The sequence below is a fragment of the Odocoileus virginianus genome, chromosome 14, assembly GCF_023699985.2.
Source record: "Odocoileus virginianus isolate 20LAN1187 ecotype Illinois chromosome 14, Ovbor_1.2, whole genome shotgun sequence".
NCBI lineage: Eukaryota > Metazoa > Chordata > Mammalia > Artiodactyla > Cervidae > Odocoileus > Odocoileus virginianus.
In genome coordinates this window covers 5,237,949-5,255,721 of record NC_069687.1, presented here as the reverse complement: position 1 = coordinate 5,255,721, position 17,773 = coordinate 5,237,949, and the positions used below count along the sequence as shown (strand labels likewise).

The 17,773-nt window shown below is 54.5% G+C and overlaps 1 protein-coding gene across 1 annotated transcript in view; it reads right to left on the bottom strand.

The window, feature by feature from the left end:
• Positions 1-4,219: 4,219 nt before the first annotated feature.
• Positions 4,220-17,773, bottom strand: part of TENT4A (terminal nucleotidyltransferase 4A) — a 39,390-nt gene continuing 25,836 nt past the window's right edge. The window contains exons 3-13 of the mRNA XM_020900305.2: positions 17,651-17,697; positions 16,675-16,795; positions 15,690-15,797; positions 14,459-14,587; positions 12,112-12,325; positions 10,132-10,258; positions 9,112-9,212; positions 8,394-8,566; positions 7,987-8,145; positions 5,478-5,642; positions 4,220-4,828 (exon numbers count right to left, since the gene is read on the bottom strand). Coding sequence (XP_020755964.2) covers positions 4,634-4,828; positions 5,478-5,642; positions 7,987-8,145; positions 8,394-8,566; positions 9,112-9,212; positions 10,132-10,258; positions 12,112-12,325; positions 14,459-14,587; positions 15,690-15,797; positions 16,675-16,795; positions 17,651-17,697 — 1,539 coding nt within the window. The 3' untranslated portion in view covers positions 4,220-4,633. The remainder of the gene's footprint in view (positions 4,829-5,477; positions 5,643-7,986; positions 8,146-8,393; positions 8,567-9,111; positions 9,213-10,131; positions 10,259-12,111; positions 12,326-14,458; positions 14,588-15,689; positions 15,798-16,674; positions 16,796-17,650; positions 17,698-17,773) is intronic.

Below are 17,773 nucleotides of genomic sequence, written 5' to 3'. Positions count from 1 at the left end.
TCATCCTGCCGCTGCTTAGCCGCTCAGTCCTGTCCGGCTCTTTGCAACCCCCTGGACTGTAGCCCACCAAGCTCCTCTGTCCATGGGGATTCTCCAGGCAAGAATACTGGAGTGCGTTGCCATGCCCTCTCCTGACCCAGGAATCTTCCTGACTCAGGGAGGGATCAAACCCAGGTCTCCCGCGTTGCAAGTGGAGTCTTTACCCTCTGAGCCAGGGAAGCCCCAGAATTCACCTTGGGGCCTTTGAATCACGAATTGGTCCTTCTCCAGGACCCAGGGATCCTGGAAGATGGACAGTGAAGGACACCACCAGGGGTGGCCTAGGGCTTCCTCATCATTACTGGGGGACTGCCCCATCCCCACGGAGCCATGGAAACGCAATAAAGAAACCTTTTCTTGAGCAGCTCGTAGACAGTGGGAGTTAGCCCCGGGTGTGAGGTCTTTGGGACTGTGTGTGTTTCATGGTAGCCAGTATCCCTTTTAAGTCAGCTTCCTTTGGTCATCTAAATCACTTAAGGATTGGCAGGAGCTTTGCAAATTCTAAAGTGTAAGGATATAAGCATCTCAGCCTCCTCAAAGCTTCATCAGATCATCACACGGTGAATATAGGCAGTATTTCATAATGATTTTCAGTGGAGTGGGCTTCCCTGGTGGCTCAGATGGTGAACAATCTACTTGCAATGCAGAAGACCTGGGTTCTGTACCTGGGTCGGGAAGATTCCTGGGTTGGGAGGAAAGCGTGGAAACCCAGTCTATGTAAGCTATACAAATACTGAAGTATAATGTTGTGTGTGTGTGGCAGTCACTCAGTCGTGCCTGACTCTGTCAACCCTGTGGACTGTAGCCTGCCAGGCTCCTGTGTCCTTGGGATTCTCCGGGCAATACTGGAGTGGGTTGCCATGCGCTCCTCCAAGAGATCTTCCCAACCCAGGGATGGAACCCAGGACTCCTGCATTGCAGGCAGATGCTTTACCATCTGAGCCACCAGGGAAGCCAAGGTGTATACCTGTATACCTGCAATTAATATGTCAACTCTACTTTAAAAAAATAAAATTCTAAAAAACCCATCACAGTGTGACAAACAAAAACATACACTTGCTTCTGGATTACCAACGCCACTGACCCCGTGCACACAGGCAGCTTGGGGCCCAGGTAAAAGGTCCCTCGAATGGGGCTAAGACAGGGCACTTGAGATCCCAAAGCAACTCAGAGATGAAATCCTGGAGCTCCGGCTGTGGGTGTGGGGCACGGGGGTGTCTGGAAGCCTGTGCATCTGTGCTGACCAGCCCGAGACAACGTGGTGAGCCAACAGAGGGTCAAACTGAGGCCGTGGAGCTGGGCCGCGGGGGCGGCAGGCTGAGGGGCCCCTCCAGACAGCTGATGCCGGCATGCCACGTCCCAGTAGGATGCAGGGCCCCGCCATACAGTACTGGCACCCTCTCGCTGTCCCTGAGCCCGCCCCCCCCCCCACCGAGGCCCAGCTTACACTTGAGACCACAGTCTCTACAGCCCACACCCCAGGCTCCCAGCATGGCTCACCTACTGAGCCTGTGCCCCCCCCGGAGGCCTCGGGTATCTGGAATCACGCTGTCCAAGCTGGTGCAGACAGTGCTGTGGGCAAAGACCCACTTCTGCCCCCGAGTCTTCCAAGTGGCCCTACGGCTCCACCTGCGAGCCATCCCTAGATCCTAAACCCAGCAGCGGTCCTCTCAGCTGAACCACCCAACGCCTTCCTCCAGTCCACCCTCCAGAGGTGGCCACAGAGTCAGGGGGACCCTCCCTCTGCCCCTCCGGCCAGCTGCTGTACCCCCACCCAGGCCGCCTCCTGGGTCCCCAATGCACCCAGTCCCCAGGCCCAAGGCTACCCCAGGCACTCTGTTCAGAAAAATGCACCCATCATCTCCAGTGTTCTCGCCCGGAGGGGCCCCCGGGCAGAGGACCCTGGTGGGGTCACACGGAGCGGGACACGACTGCAGAGGCTTGGCACACACTCTGCACCCCCAGCCTTGGCTCCCTTCTTCACTGAGGTCGTGGGCCATCAGCTGCCCTCGGAGGCTTTCTGCGACCTCATGGCAATGGGGGTGCCTGAGGAGCCAGGCCTGGCGTCTGCAGACTCCGGCTCAGAGCGTCTTCGCAAGAAGCCTCCTGGAGAAGGACGTGAAGGCACGCTGGGCCCATAACACCAGCCCCACAGCGCCGAGCTCCACACACGGCGACTCTGGGGCATCTGGCTAGAGGCCTCGCAGCCGAGCCCAGTGGCTCAGTAACTCAGGGGAGTGGGAGTTTTCATAAATTTCCTTATACGTTCTAATCTAAATGTAAGCTACATTTTAAGCCATGCTATGATTTTCGGTGGTTTCAAACACACTATTTTGAAGTTGTATAATGTTGACCCAAGAGAGAGGTGGAACAAAGGATTCTGATGGGAAGTTAAGCGCCATGTGACATCGGCTTGTCAGAAACGACACATGAAGAGCATCAATAAACGGCTCTGACACATCCTGTCACCTAGCCTAGGATGGGGTTCACTCTCCCACGCCCAGCCTGCAACCTCACCAGGTTCCAAGTTCATGAACCAATGACAACATGATCGCTGGCTGTCTGGCCTTGGTCAAGGCAAGAACGAAACCCGCAGAGGGCAGCCCGCCCCCGCCTTGAAAGGAAAAGGCATACACACAAACACAGCCACCACCTGGTTTCCAAAGTTTATTAAAAATCAAAGAATAGAAAAACTTTACATAAAAATATGTCAATTTTAGCTTCCACATTGTTGTCCACGCACAAAAAAAACCGAAACATGATATATCTTGTTGTCAGCCTGCGGCATGTGGCCACAGGGAGCCAGGCCAATTCATTCGTTCACCGTGTGGGCTGGAGCCTGGCGCCCCAGTCTGGGACTGCGTCCCGGGCCCACCCGCGGTGCTCCCAGTCCCCGCCGTGTTTCTTTAGTGGAGGGTTACAGTCAATATTGCTAATGCGGAGAGATTAGTACAGGCCTACGTATCAGTTTTTATAAATAATTCTTTATCAATAGGTTCACAATTTAAATATCTTTAAATATTTTTGATAACCTTGGATCATCACAAACCGCAGAAAAACTGTGCTACTCGGCTCGGGCGCCCCAGGGAACCCGCAGGCACGTCAGCCCCTCTCCGCACAGGCAGGCCAGGCCTGCCTTCTGGGGCCCGCGGACACGGCGGGGTGTGTGTGGCGCTCAGAACCCTCAAGGACGCCCCGCTTCTGCACGTGCCGGGTCACAGCAGTAAGCTTCCCGTCCCGTTTCTCACTAGTGGACTTCAAAGACCATCCCGCCTGTAGTGTAGCAGGGTCAGAACCCTGTCTTAAAAATGGGAGCCGGACAACCCAGGAGAGGCGCCCACCTCCCGGACACCTGCGACGCTCAGGAAACCCAGGGTGAGGCAGGGTGGCTGCGTCAGTGTTCGGGATGGGTAACAGAGACAGTGGTTGTCGTGGCAGAACACACTTGCATAGGATGCTTCTGGGGTCGGGCGCCGGCCACTCGGGCCCGACACTGGACTGTGCCCTCCTGCGATGTGTTAAACCCCCCCCACGGCGCGCCAAGCAGCTCAAGTACTTCTCCTATAGTTGCTCTTAACAGAACGAATGCATACCGCTACAGATTCCACAATGGAATCAACCTAACTCCTTTCTCCACATTCCTAAAAGTGGGTACCATTGTCTGTGCTTGCCAGACCCGTCATGACAGGCTGCGTGACTAAACCTGCAGCGGTTCACAGTTCACGCTTGTTTAAGATCTTACCATGTGACAACCTTTTTTCCCTGTAGAAAGTTGTACTCTGGCACTTTAAATGCTGGGTCTGTTGTCTACAGTTTAAAAGAACCAAACCCAAAACATTAAAACTCCAAGGTCAGAGCAGGACCACAGACAGGCCGGACGGCAGAGCCGGCAGGCAGCTGGTCAGAATGTTTAGGAGCCGAACCCCTCAGGGAGCCCACTGGGGGACTCGGCTCCTTCACCGCAGGCTGAGAGGCCTCACGTCTGACCTGAAGAAGGAACATAAAAATAACCCAAGCCCCTCATTCGTGGTGTTCACAACGACGTCATCAACCAGCCGACACGATGAACCCAACTTAGAAAATGCAACTCGGGAAAGGATCTAAGCTTGTTTAAAAAAATTCCCTCCTCCCTTCAATATAACTTATGTGAAAATATGAAATTAAATAAAAAATATCTGAGTTATTGCACAAATCATAAGTTTTCAATATTTACATAGAAAAACAGTTCTGAAATTCAAAACAAAATGTGAGGGCAGTAAAACAATGATGACCTCCCTACAAATACTGGGGTTCGCACTCCACTGCTCCGACAATGTGAAATGAAAGTACCCAACCCGCAGGGCAGCACGGTGCCGAGGCGGCCCGACCCCAGCCAGCCCCCGGGTCCCGTGCAGACCCGCTCCGGCCCTGCAGGCGGCGCCTGGGAGGCAGCAGACAGCGTCCACGTCTAAGGCTTCACAGACGACACAGGGAGCTGCTCTTGACGATGTGGCCACACACAGGGCATGCAGCGTGGCTGGCCGGGCCTGGTCTCCGGGCCGGGCCCCGTGGCCGCCCCTGCTGTCTGCGAGGCGGGCCGGCGGCCGCCGGAGCATTACCTGCTGAGGCTGACGGGCAGGCTGTCCCTGGTGTGCGTGTGTTTTTTCCTCCTCCAGCCGGTGCGGTTGTACTGGTGGTGGCCCCTGTTGCCCACGGGAGGCCGTGCGCCACCCGTGCCCGCTGAGCCGTAGCTGCCGCCTTGGCCGTGGCCGTGCGAGCCCTTCATGGACAGCTTCATGCCACTGTGCTGCTGCGGAGACCCAGAGGGGCGGCTCGAGGCCGGCCTGCACGGACGCCACCGCAGCCCCACTCCCCCGTGGGCCGGGAGCCCGGACCCCGGCCACAGCTCTGCCCAACCGCCCGGCCTTTCTTCTGAACCGTGTTTCTAACGTGTAGGGAAGACTCAGAGCGGCCCCACGGCAGTGGGCCCATGTCCCCCAGGGCCCCGGGCGCCAGAAAGCCCAGCCCAGTGCGGCCAACACCCCCGCCCAGGGCGCCGGCAGCAAGACCGGGCGCAGTGCAGTGGTGTGAGGGGCGACGCCGTGTGCGGCGTCATCATTCCTGCTTCATCGTTTGCTTCCTGAGAACAAAAGCTTACCGCGCGAATTAACAGAAAAATGGGAGTGAGATATTCTTCAGTTCGAACTTTTATGCTAACAAATTCAATTAAAAAAAAAAAGATGCTTACAGGTGAATTAAACTATACTAAATTTTAAAATAATTTAACACTTATAAAGCTTTGCTTGTTACAGAGAAAGCAAACATGAAGCTGAATGATCAAACTGCCCCTGGAGAACAAAGAACGTGTGTGGACTCCCTCTGGGGCGGAGAAGGAGCTCAGGGCGGGCTGGCCGCCAGCGTGCGGGGGGGGGACCAGCGCCTGGGCCATGGGGTCGTACCTTGTGATACAGGTGGGGGCTGGAGAGCGGGTTGGGGGACGCAGAAGGGATGGCCGGGGAGGACACATGGTGGACGGCCTTCAGCGCCGGGGCGGCTTCGACGCCCGCCTGTCTACAGGGCACGGGGGCCACGCCAAGCGTCGGGGCAGGAATAGTAAACCTGGTCTAGGGGAGAGAACCAGAAACGGCATGAGTGCCCACGCAACACAGCTCTTACCAGGAGCCCCAAGAAGGGCGCTCACAACCGACTCCTCAGTGGGTCTGCCTGCAGCCTCACAACAGGCCCCTCAGTCTGTGTCTGACTACAACCTCACAACCGGCCCCTCAGTCTGTGTCTGCCTGCAGCCTCACAACAGGCCCCTCAGTCTGTGTCTGACTACAACCTCACAACCGGCCCCTCAGTCTGTGTCTGCCTGCAGCCTCACAACAGGCCCCTCAGTCTGTGTCTGCCCGCAGCCTCACAACAGGCCCCTCAGTCTGTGTCTGCCCGCAGCCTCACAACAGGCCCCTCAGTCTGTGTCTGCCTGCAGCCTCACAACAGGCCCCTCAGTCTGTGTCTGACTACAACCTCACAACCGGCCCCTCAGTCTGTGTCTGCCTGCAGCCTCACAACAGTCTGCTCTGAAGCACAATGACAACGTAAAGGATGTCCAGTCACCCAAGCCATAAGGTTTTGGTGACCAAAAACTTCAAGAGAACTACAATTATCAGAGAAACTGTCCGCTGGGTCTCCAGGTAGCACCCTGGGCCGAGCAGTGTGAGAGGCCCCAGGCCAGGTGGACTGAGGGCCTGCAGATGGACGGCCCCCACCTCTGCCCCCCCCACTTCCGCACCACCTTCCCATCAGGGCAGAGGCGCTGGCTCGGGAGCCCCTCCCCTGCTCTTCCAGACCCTCGCTGCTCTCACCTTAGAGCTGCCCGCATTCGCCCCTGAGACCTCAGGAGGGCGGCTGTGGCCTCCTGAGCAACAGCTGTGGCAGGAGCCGGCCTCAGGGAAGGCAGCCCTCCCTCACGCTTCCCCCCACCCGGGACCTCCCTTCAGCGGGGGCTCTGTGCCCCCAGGGGTGCAGAGAGGAGCCCAGTCCTGGGGTCTTTGACAGCTTCGTGCCCTGGCTGTGACGTCTCACTGCATCCTGATGAGGGAGACTTCACCACAGCGGGGCGCTCAAGAGACTGAGCACGTGGAAGCTTCCAAGCGGGACTTCCCGCAGTGACTCCACTGGAAGTGACATTCGCAGTGTGGCAGTAAAATGACAAAATGGGCTTTGAGCTTTTTGTCTTAAACCTTGAATGACGACTTCTCAGGTTGCCCAGTGGTTCAGACTCCACGCTCCCAATATAGGGGGCCCAGGTTCAATCCTTGGTCAGGGAGCTAGATCCCACATGCCACAACTAAGACCCAGGGCAGCCAAGTGAAATAAACAAACATGCTTTAAAAAAAAAAAAAAAACTTGAGTGGCCTTACCTTTTGCCTCACTATCTGTGCAGGTGACAGAGCGGACCAGAGGCAGCACGTGGTCCTGACGCCACCCAGGAGGTGCAGCGCGGGGAGCGCCTGCACACGGCTCTGGAGGGAGCCAGGCCCGAGGAGAGGTCAAAGCCAAGTCAGTCTGTGGCAGTTCTCGTCCACATGCAGGTACTGCCTCCGTGTTCCTCACTTATTAATGTGCCAGGAAAAGATTCCTGGGGGGCTGTGCTGATGGCCACCACTGTGCATCCCATGCCTGCTGCCTCCACACCCCCTTAGCCTGGGGTGTGTCCTGAAAACGCCCCACCTGTGTGGGGAGCCCAGCAACGCAGAGACACGTGGGGACAAGCAGGAATCCCCATCACCTTCTGCTCAGATTACAACTGCTTGTGAAAGCCGACTCTACTTCAGAAGTGCGTTAATGTGATGAGTTTCATACATATGGAGTTGATGTATATTTGGGAAGAAGCTACAAATCTAAAACACCAAAAATTACCTCTAAAAATCTATCTTTTAGACTAATTTTGTCTCAATTTTTTGAAAAAGGACATACTATTATAGAAGAAAGTCTATAAGAGTATGTAGTGAATAACGTGGAGAAGTCAGTGTTCGTATCAAATCTGAAAACAGTGCAAACAACGGGATTCTTTGAGGAAATCAGGGATGGCATCCTTCTCGGCTGAGGGACAGCACCAAGGGCCCTCTCAGCATCATCCCAGGATGGTGGCCTCCTGCTGAGCATCGTCACTTGCAGAAAGACCATGTGAACCTTGTCAAGAGCCAGCTCTGGGCCCAGACACCCAGAGTCCCCTCGTGCAAACACGGCATATGCTGAAGCTCAAGAACACGGACTTCTATAGAATGACAGGACCACATTCTATCAACCCACCAAGGATGAGAATGTCCTATAGGACAGACATGTCTGTTCCAAGAACTTCTAAGGGTTCTCTCTCTAATCTAACGTGTCAGTCAATCCTACCATGCCCAGCACCTCAGACCTGGTCCCAGGCTGTCACTGGGAAGGGCCCAGCCAGCTGTGTACCTGGGTGTTCGTTGTCATGACCAACGTCCTGGACGTGGCGGACTGAGGTTTGCCACTCGGCATGGGCAGGGCGGCAGGCAGGCTGGCCAGCAGAGGGGTGGGCGCCTGGAGGCTGAACTGGTACACGCTGGGTGTCGTACAGGGCGGTGTGTCCGAATCCTGGGGGAGGAAGAGAGGAGGGCTGCACTCGAGGCTCATGCCCCTCGGAACAATAGGAGCGGCCAGGGGTGAGTCCCAGGGGGTCCCAGCATCAGCTGCCCCCTCTGCCCAGGCCTCCTCCCTGTCAGGTCAAAACTGAAGAACATCACAGAATCACAACTGAGACGCCCAGACTGCTGGTCTCATCTCCACGTAAGTTTGTACACCACGACCCACAGCAGCCCCAGGGCTCAGAGGGGGCCACTCACGATGTCGCTGCCGGAGAGCGAGGACACGGAGGAGGCAGACGAGCCGGACGACCGGAGCTGGGGGCCGGGCAGGGACAGGGTAAGGCGTGGGCCGAAGGGAGACTCAGGGTCTCGTCGAGGAGGCTGGTCCCCCTCGCACACGCCCATCCGCTCTGCGATCTTGATCCTGTTGTCTGTGGGAGGAAGGTGAGCTGTCACACACTTCAGCCCAAGGTCCCACTGTGCCTCTAACACTGCGCATGAGGCTGACAAAGCCAATTCCTAATTTCACTTCATTTCAATTAATATTTTAAGTCACATTTCAGCTATTGGAACACTTAACTATGTTCAAAACAACATGGATGTATAGTTTCAACTCTGCATTACACAAAACGTGATCCTGATGTGCTTTAGGTATAAACACACACAGCACTTTGGAGGACACGGTACAAGAAACTCAGTAATTTTGGATGTTGACTACCTGTTCAAATGATAATATTTTGAGTGCGAAGTTGAATAAAACAGACTACTAAAACTAATTTCACCTGCTTCCTTCCACTTACAGTGCAGTTCCTGGGAACTTCAGAACTGCCATGTGTGGACAGCACTGGCCTAAACCTTACAGCTTTAAACTCTTACAGGAAACGAGTTGCTTTCTTAGTGTGAACGGTTACTAAAAGCAGACACTCCTGCGCGAGCGTGTCAGGACATGCAGAGCCACGGGCGGGTGGCCTCTCACCGGGGTCTGGCGCCGCGTGGACCCTGCTGCCCCACTTCTCCTTGATCCACGTCCGGTAGTCGATCACCTCCTGGGTCACCTTGATGATCCTCCCTAGGGTGCTGCGGAAGGGCAAGGGCACGCGGGCGTGAGCGCAGCACAGAGCGTGCCGGGGAGCCGGCCACACTATCCAGGGGCCGCCTTACATCCTAACACAGAGCTCTGCTAAAGCAAAAGTGGGAAAAGCGAAGGTAATCTTACAACTGACTTCTGCTGTTTGAACCCAAAAGCCACACGGTACAGAAAAAGTGGGAGCATGGATGCAGAAGTCCTGGAACCTCCATCTGTCCACTAAGGACTGCTGTAAGTCCACGCCAGGTAGGGAAGCCTGCCCCCAGTCCCAATGACCACAGGGGCCCCGTTTCCCACCACACAGGGGAGACTGAGTGCCCAAAGCTTTGCCCACAAACACCCAGGGACGGAGGCCACAGAGCCCTGTGCCCCCACCACCGTGCTGGCCTCCAAGTCCACGTCCTCCATAACCTCTGAGGACGGAGGTACCAGCCCAGCTTCAGCAACCTCCTGCGATAGTCACCCCTGCCTCTCACTTGCCCTCAGCTCCTCCCTCCATCCCAGCCCACCTCCACAGGCGCATGATCTGCGGTCAGGAAGAAAGACTTCTCACCAGTAAAAGCGCACACCAGAAAAGTGAGTGCTCAAAACGGGGCACAAAAGACAGGTGTGCAGGGAGAGGGGCTGGGGGCGGGACGCATCCCTCAGGGCTGGACACTCACCTCTTGAGGGCAGCCGGAGAAAAAAACATCACACTCTACAGCTTTAAAAGCCAAAATTGACCTCCCCAAAACTAATACCCTGGGAAAATCCTAGCTCTCTAAATGAAAATCTTTCACCTCTTGACCACCAGGACCACCCTGAACTCCCAAAAGGCATTCCTTTCCCAGCATTCTCAGGTTCTCCTAAAACAGGGCGGCACACTCCGTGAAGACAAATGACAGGGGCCACGGCCCCCAGGAAGGATACCTTTCCGAGTCTCTGTTGGGGTAGGACCGGGCGAGTGGCGACACAGCATGGCTGAGGACAATGTAGGCATAGTCGAACACCTGCTTCACCTGCATGGCCCCGTAGGAGCTCCGGCCCACGTCGTTCCCTGAGACAGAGAGCCATCATCAGAGATGCAACCTCTCACATTTGCAGACAGCAAATGAAACGAAGCGCCACCGGGGTCATTAAGGGAGCCCGGGTAAGGGGCGGCCTTTGCTGGAGCAGCAGACTGTCCACGTTCAGTTCACACGTGATTCATTCCTCGAGTTCAGGTTGGGAGGTTTTCTAGGAAACATATCCTTAAGCACCAAAATTTTCTCTTTTCCAGGTTTAATCATGTAACCGCTCTGTAACTGTGTGGGTTTTCCTTTTTCAATTACATTTCAGCAAACACTGAAGACAAAGGAACTGCCGGCCACTTAGCTGACCCAACGCAGACACGCCAGGGCTGGAGGCCTGTCCTGGGAGGAGGGAGATGCACCACTGAGAAAGTGCCACACAGACCACGCAGACCACAGAGGAGAGTTTCAGAAGACTTTTAAGAAATAAATTTCATACCCCAGGAGCCACAAAACAAAAACCATAAATCTAAGGGTGTTGAAAAATATATGCAGGAGCTAAACACTAAAAAAACACCAAATATAATGCAAGAGACAAATGGCTTCCCAGGTGCCGCTAGTGTTGAACAACCTGTCAGCCAATAGAGGAGATAAAAGAGATGCGGGTTTGATCCCTGGGTCAGGAAGATCCCCTGAAGGAGGGCATGGCAACCCACTCCAGTATTCTTGCCCAGAGAACCCCATGGATGGAGGGGCCTGGCAGGTTACAGTCCATAGAGTCAGAAGGAGTCAGACACGACTGAAACGACTTAGCGTGCACACACACACACAGAGAAATAATAAAAAATACCAAATACAGATGCAAGAGACAGAAGTACAACATGTCAGCAAAGAAAGGCTTCCCTGACCTCAGAGGACCTTACAAAACCAGGGGAGACAGTGCGGCGGGCGGACAGACGAAGGGCACAAGCTCACACAGAAAGCCACGAAGGGGCACTGCACCCGGCACCGGCCACCTCGCCACCTGGCCTGTCGCCTGTCTGCCTCTGATTGTATCACCCACCATAAGAGCAGTGTGTCACCCAATAAGCCCTCCATAAACGCCTGTGGGACTGACCAGTAACCCTCTGTTTAACCTCAGCCATCACTAGAGAAAAGTACAGTAAGTGAAAAGGGACATGGCTGGCCTTATCAGGCGGGCAGAGATCTCAAAGACGGTCAGCAGAGGTGTGGGAAACACACCCTAAGCTGCCAGGCTCTGCAAGGCAGCCAGCCTCACACCGGAACCTCCCTCCACACACAGGAGAGGAGTCTCAGGTTTACTGTCAAGTAAAACCACAAGCGGCAAAGCTGTCTGTATTATGTGATGTCATCCAATTAACTGGAGCAGGAGATGGCAACCGTTCCAGTATCCTTGCCTGGAGAACCCTGTGAACAGGGGAGCCTGGTGGGCTGCAGTCCATGGGGTCGCAAAGAGCTGAAGACGACCGAGCACACACCCAGTTAATAGGGAAGCGACACTCGATGTCAACACCCACATGCGGGAACCCGGAGAGGCACGCACAGAAGGGGGGCAGGCTATGGCACGCTTCACTCTCCTGTGCGACGGACTCCTGGGAAACAGATGGCTTATGACGGACAGGGAATACATCTCTATTCAGAAAAAATGGAATTTTTTTTCTTAATTCACACGTTCTACATTTTTCTGATTATAGAAAGTAAACGAAGTTGCAACTTTACAGTAAGTTATTTAGAAGTATTAACAAGGAATTCTGACGTGCCACCCCTGACCCGGTAGAGCAGCAGGACCCTACATGAGATCCAGTGCCTGCCCGGCTGGCATCGGCGGCCGGAGCCCAGAGCCTGCAGCTGGGGACCCACGCAGAGCAAGGGTCCTTACCAGGCAGCAGGGGGTCCTCAATGCACAGCATCGACGGTCTGTATCCGCTGGTCATGGCTTTCATGATCTCCTCTTTGGCGATATAGGCACCTCCTTCTTTTATTCTAATACCAGTTTTCAAGTAATTAAAATTTCTTCCGTAGAGTTCAAAAAATTCCACGAGCAGCATCCCTAGGTTCTCGTCCGCTCTCCGGGCGTCGATTCTCGGATGCAGCTGTGAAAGTGAGGCACCCCAGTTTGTATGGATTCTGGGCACTGGAGACACCACGCACGTGGCGGGGTCAGACGGCCGGCCCAGGACGCAGTCAGGGGCCCTCGTCCACCCACCACCCTGGCAGCCAGGAGGCACCAGTAGAGCCTGGATCACTTGTCAACCAAGAGTGCTCAAGAGGAAGAAAATCTTCTCATCTGAATCTTTAAATTATACTTCAATCCTATGAAATTCAGAAGCCACAGAGACATCTGTTTAATCCCAAATTCCCAAATACTGGTAAGTGAGCAGACCATATTCTGTACAATTCGGAGTCACCTAGATGGTGGAGGCAGTTTTCTAGATTCTAGTACTAATTTCGTTATTCTGAAGTGCAACCAGCAGGGGGCAGTGTGAGACCGAAGCGTATCACTGTGCTATGAATGAAAGGACTAATCCTAACTGTGAATAGTCACCAGCTCTGCACCAGTATTTACAGCAAACTCACCTCACTGCCTGGCAAACAGCTTAGCATCAGCCTCAGCCTCAGCTCCACTCCACCTGTTCCTGCAGCAGCTAACGGATTTATTCTGAAGCTGAGCCCCTGTATACTGACCCTCCCGAGTGTCACTAAAAGGCTCAGGAATCTGAGTGCATGGCCCACTGTGACGGCCTTGAGCCGTGAATTTAAACAAGTTTAAAGAAAGCAAACATTCAACTTGCCGGTCCTGCCAGCGCCCCGCGGGCGCATGCAGCCATCCCGGACCAAGCAGACAGCACCGCCTGCGTTGCTGGACAGTGACGGTCGGGAAGAGGACCATCGAGTCCAAGTCCCGGCAGAAGCACGGCGGGTGCAAGCGCTCACAGCACAGTGTCCGTGGAGGAAGCGTGGCTCCTCCAGGCTGCAGGCGTGTCCAGGCTCAGGAGACCTCACGCAGGCTCAGCGCTGCTGCTGTCTGGCCTTCTCCCTCCTCTGTCTTCCTGCCTGAGCGTTATCCAGGGCAAGCAAGTGAGCCACGACCTCTGTGAGCCCGGCATGGATCAGACGATGCAGCGGACACAGGGCGGAGGTGGGAAGGGCCGGGCACCCAGGGGGGTGGAGCTGACAGTGGCCGCCCCGCCCAGGCCTGGGTGGCCTCCGCAGGGTCACTGAACCGGGCACCAGGAGAGTGGGCAGTAGTCACACTGCAAGGCTGCCAGGACAGTTCAGGAGAGTGGGAGAAAATAAATTAAGGACGCAGCTCACGCTTTCATGCTTAGTTCTAAAAAAAAAAAAAAAAAAGGTCTGACACCTCGGGCAGAAGGGCTCTAAGGGCAGCGTGAGGGAGGCGCAGTGAGGACACGGCAGAGAGCGCCCCACCTGCCCACGGGGCCTCCCCAGAGGCGCGCCGAGGAGACCCCAGGGTGCAGGGCGCTGGGCCCAGCCGCTCCACCGTCAGCAGTGCCAACGGAGCCGAGACAGATGGCCCGAGTCTCGACACAAAACCCTCAGTGCCACCACAGACAGAGCAGAGCAGCAGCGCCGTGCGGCCAGAACACAGCAGAGGGCTGACGAGTGCAACGGCACGGCCGTGCCTCGATTCACGCAGAGACCACACGTTAAAACGCGGCGTGAGGACAGGTCGTCAGCGTGGCACAGCGTGCAACACTCGGCTGGGTTTTCTGACAGGTGTTTCCACGCTACTCAACAAAATATGGGCAACAGACAAAGAAAAATACCGGCTTCTCATCACCCAGGGAAAAGCTTTTTTTTTTTTTTTTTTACCATGTTTGAGACTCAACTTTTTTTCTGAGACAAATTTTTCAGTATAAATGACAGTCAAGAACCAAGGAAAGGTTTTCACTGTCTTTCAAGGCATAAAATTTCTCTAAACATAATGGTTCTTCAGGGTTAGGTCAATATATACCTGATTGATAAAATGAGATAAACCCTCTATCAGTTACAACAGACACAAAAAAAACAGGTGCAAAGGAAAAAAGTATTGATCAAAGCAGTTTCATCATCAAGATTAGAAGTCAGTTTCTACTACATCAAAACAGAGCTGTGCAGGGACAGCAAGGAGCTGGAAGCCGAGAAGCACCCAGTCAGAACACCAGGGAACAATGAGGCCCACGACAGCCTCAAAGTCAAGAGTTCCTGAGACAAAGCACACTCACCTGCAGAAAGCTAATGGCCATTAAAATGAGGCTGTACGAGCTAATCCCGCCTGTAAAAACTTCGTTCAGGTCCCTCTGCAGGAGGAACTGTTTCAGTACTAAAATCAAGTAAGGCAGCAACGAATATTTCTGCAAATTCCAAAAGAAAGACAGCATCTGGTTAGTTACCATGGCTTTGAAGAGTCCGCACTGGGCAGACTCCACGTGCAGACAGGAAGCTCACTTCCTCGTCCTGCTCCTTGGGACGCTCAAGGCCAGGCCTCCTTACCCCACAGGGGCCTGAGAAGAGATCCATGAGGGGGGCTCACTAGGGCCCTCCTGGGGGCCCCTCCTCAGATTATGGTTTAGCACAGCTGAGGCAGGGGGCCTGCATGGAGACCCCAGGCCCAGGGGCGTGGGGAATGAACAGGTGCTTCCTCCAAGTCTCTGCCCGCTCTCAGGCGCTGAGCACAGGGCTCTGTGGGTGCAGCTGTGGGCGAGGGAAGGTCCCAGAACCAGTGGACAAAACGCCCACACTCAAGAGGCACCCATGAGACAAGCGAGGGTTGGGCAGCTCATGACGAGGCAGGAGGCCAGCAGGATGCAGGACAAGGGTGGAGAGCAAGGCGTGGGAACAAGGAGCCGTGGGGCAAGCGGCGCTGAGAAGGGGCGCAGGGGCCCGGCTGCCTTCGCTGGGCTTCAGCGCTGCTGCGGCAGAAGGGACTGAGAACAAGCCTGCCTGCAGAGCGAGAGGCTCCCGAGGAGCAAGGCCTCAAACTGGGAGCAGAGGCAGGGTCCAGACAACGCAGCTCTCTGAACAGGGAGGGACGCACCGTTCAACTGCACCACACGCCTGGTCAGAGTCCAGAGTCCCTCAGCTCAAGGAACGCCTTCCATCCTGAGGCACTGAGACGGCCGCCCCCACCCCCCTCCCCAAGAGAGAGCAAACCTAGGCTCCACTGTGATGTACTCAACTTGCAAATCAAGCACAAGGAGCTGCAGGGATGGTCCCTGTGTCATAACTAGAAAGATCTCTGTAATGATGTGCAAATATCTAAATTAGGAAAAGGAAGGCAAAGCTGCGAAACAGCCATGTAACTTCAAAGAAATAACACTCTAAGGTAAATCCACCTGTAACCGTCTTTCTCATTAAAGATTATCATCAGTTTAACGGTTTCAACATTTATAAGGGAAAGGTCAGTCAACTTAACAAGCCCCTTATCTGCACCATGCTAACTTGCGCTGACAGCACCTTCATGTAATTCTTGATGAACTCTGCTGCCCGCACCCCGGTCTCCATGTTAAAGCTGATGTCGACTTTAACTTCCGTCTCCTGGTCTGTGAGTTTTATAATTGGTACCTGCAAAGATTTAATTTAGGAAACTTGCTTTAACAGGCAACATTGTTTATGGTCAGGTATCAAAATGTTTCCCAAGTTATACAGAGGGTTTTCTCCTTAAACACAAAAGGAGTTTAGACACACATACCCCATGCTCCTATGAGTATGAACCCCGATGCTGGGAACTAGTAGTAACACTGCCAAACTCACATTCTGAGGGCTGCTCAGGACAGTCAGGCTGAGCCCCCTCGGCTGCTCTGCATGTAAACACCGTTGCCTGCTCAGAGGCCAGCAGCCACCCGGCACCAGGGACAGAGCCACGGAGGGGGCGTGGCCGGAGGGGCGGGGCCAAGACTGAGGAGCATCAGGGAGCAGGCCACTGACACAGGGCTCCTGGGCTGTGCAGAGCTCTGGGCTTGGACAGACCCTGACATACACAACAGAGAGGCCTGATCATCCACCTTCTGCCTGAGGGAAGTATGTTTTTTCATATGTGGAAATTTCTGGAACAGGAGTTTTTCTTTCTGAAGTGTAACTTGGCAAACAGTAACTTTTTCTACGTAATGAACACCACGGTTTGATCACTGGGCTCCACTCTCCACAGAGGGCAGCCTCTGAGTGTGCCCTGCCTCGGGTATGATCATCCCCTCCTTGCACGGCTTCACAAAGGACGACCTAGTTGTGTATTCTAGTGCAGGAGGAGTTCAGTGTTTGCAGTACAATGTGTACTTCAGACGGCCTCTAAACATATCGTCAGCTAGAAACCCTAACTACAAAACAACACAAGCACATTCACACAAGAAGTGGAGTGGTCTTCAAACAGAACCAGTACCCGCTGTGAACCACGTCAGCTAATCCCACAGGCTGCTCGGGCGGGGCGCCCAGCAGCGGCACTCACCGTCGCCTTGTCCAGGACCTTGATGGAGCCCGGCTCGGCCACATTGTGCTTCCGCAGGGCCTGCTCCAGCAGCTGCAGCGGGGGGCGCTCCCACTTCCCGAAGACCACTAGGTCGATGTCACTGGACAGGAGAGAAGCGAGCGTGAACCCGCCCCCGGTCTGCACGGTAACACGCCGGCTGCAGGCCCGCAGTGCTTCCAGGGGCAACAGCACCCCACCAGGCCCTCCCTCTCAGTGAGAGAAAATGAAGTCTGTGAACTGCCTGTAACACGGGTGGAGAGCAGATGCTGACCGAGTCGTGGGGACCACAGAAGCCTGGTCCTCCCGTCTGCGTGGCCCTGGACGCCCGGACACCTGCGGTGGACCCAGCTCCCCATCGGCCTTGCCAATGCCACCCCAAAACTCCTGAGGCTACAGTCTCTTTAGTCTCTGAGGATTAAACTGGTTTAGCAGCATGTACGTTTTTAATAAAATGATGCACATAAAACTAGACATTAAAAAGCCCTTTATGAGGAAACTCTGGAGAATGATTCTAAAATGCAAACACCTGTTTGATGTTTTTCTATCAATTAAAAATCCTCACAAAATACTATTCAAATGTAACTTTGCTTGAAGTTTCATTAAAATGTAAAAGCAACTTTTCAAAAATATCCGAAGAGCTCAGACTGTTTCTGCTGCACTTACTCCGCAGCTCCCACCTTCCTCACGCCCCCTCCTCTCTCATCTTCTCTGCAGCCCATCCCAGTAAGTGCAAGAGGAAACAGGCAAAGCAATCAATGATCCTAACAGTAAATTCAATGTCTGCTTCCCGAAATTTGGCCCCAGTGCTCCTTGGTCTTTTCCTTTAGCTTACATTTTTCCAGCCTCAGATTTGCACACAAGGAACCTGCTTTCAGCCTTCAGCACGCACACAGACGCCGCCCCTCACCCCCAGCTTCGTCCACCACGCCCTCATCTGTGCGGAGTGGGTGCTCACCTGGTGGGAAGATAGAGGCCAGTGCTGAAGCTGCCAAATATCTGCACCTGCAACAGAAGGCGCGCGGCTCAGACCTGCCACTGCTCACTCGGCTCCTGCCTGGGGCCCCACTGACCAGCAGCA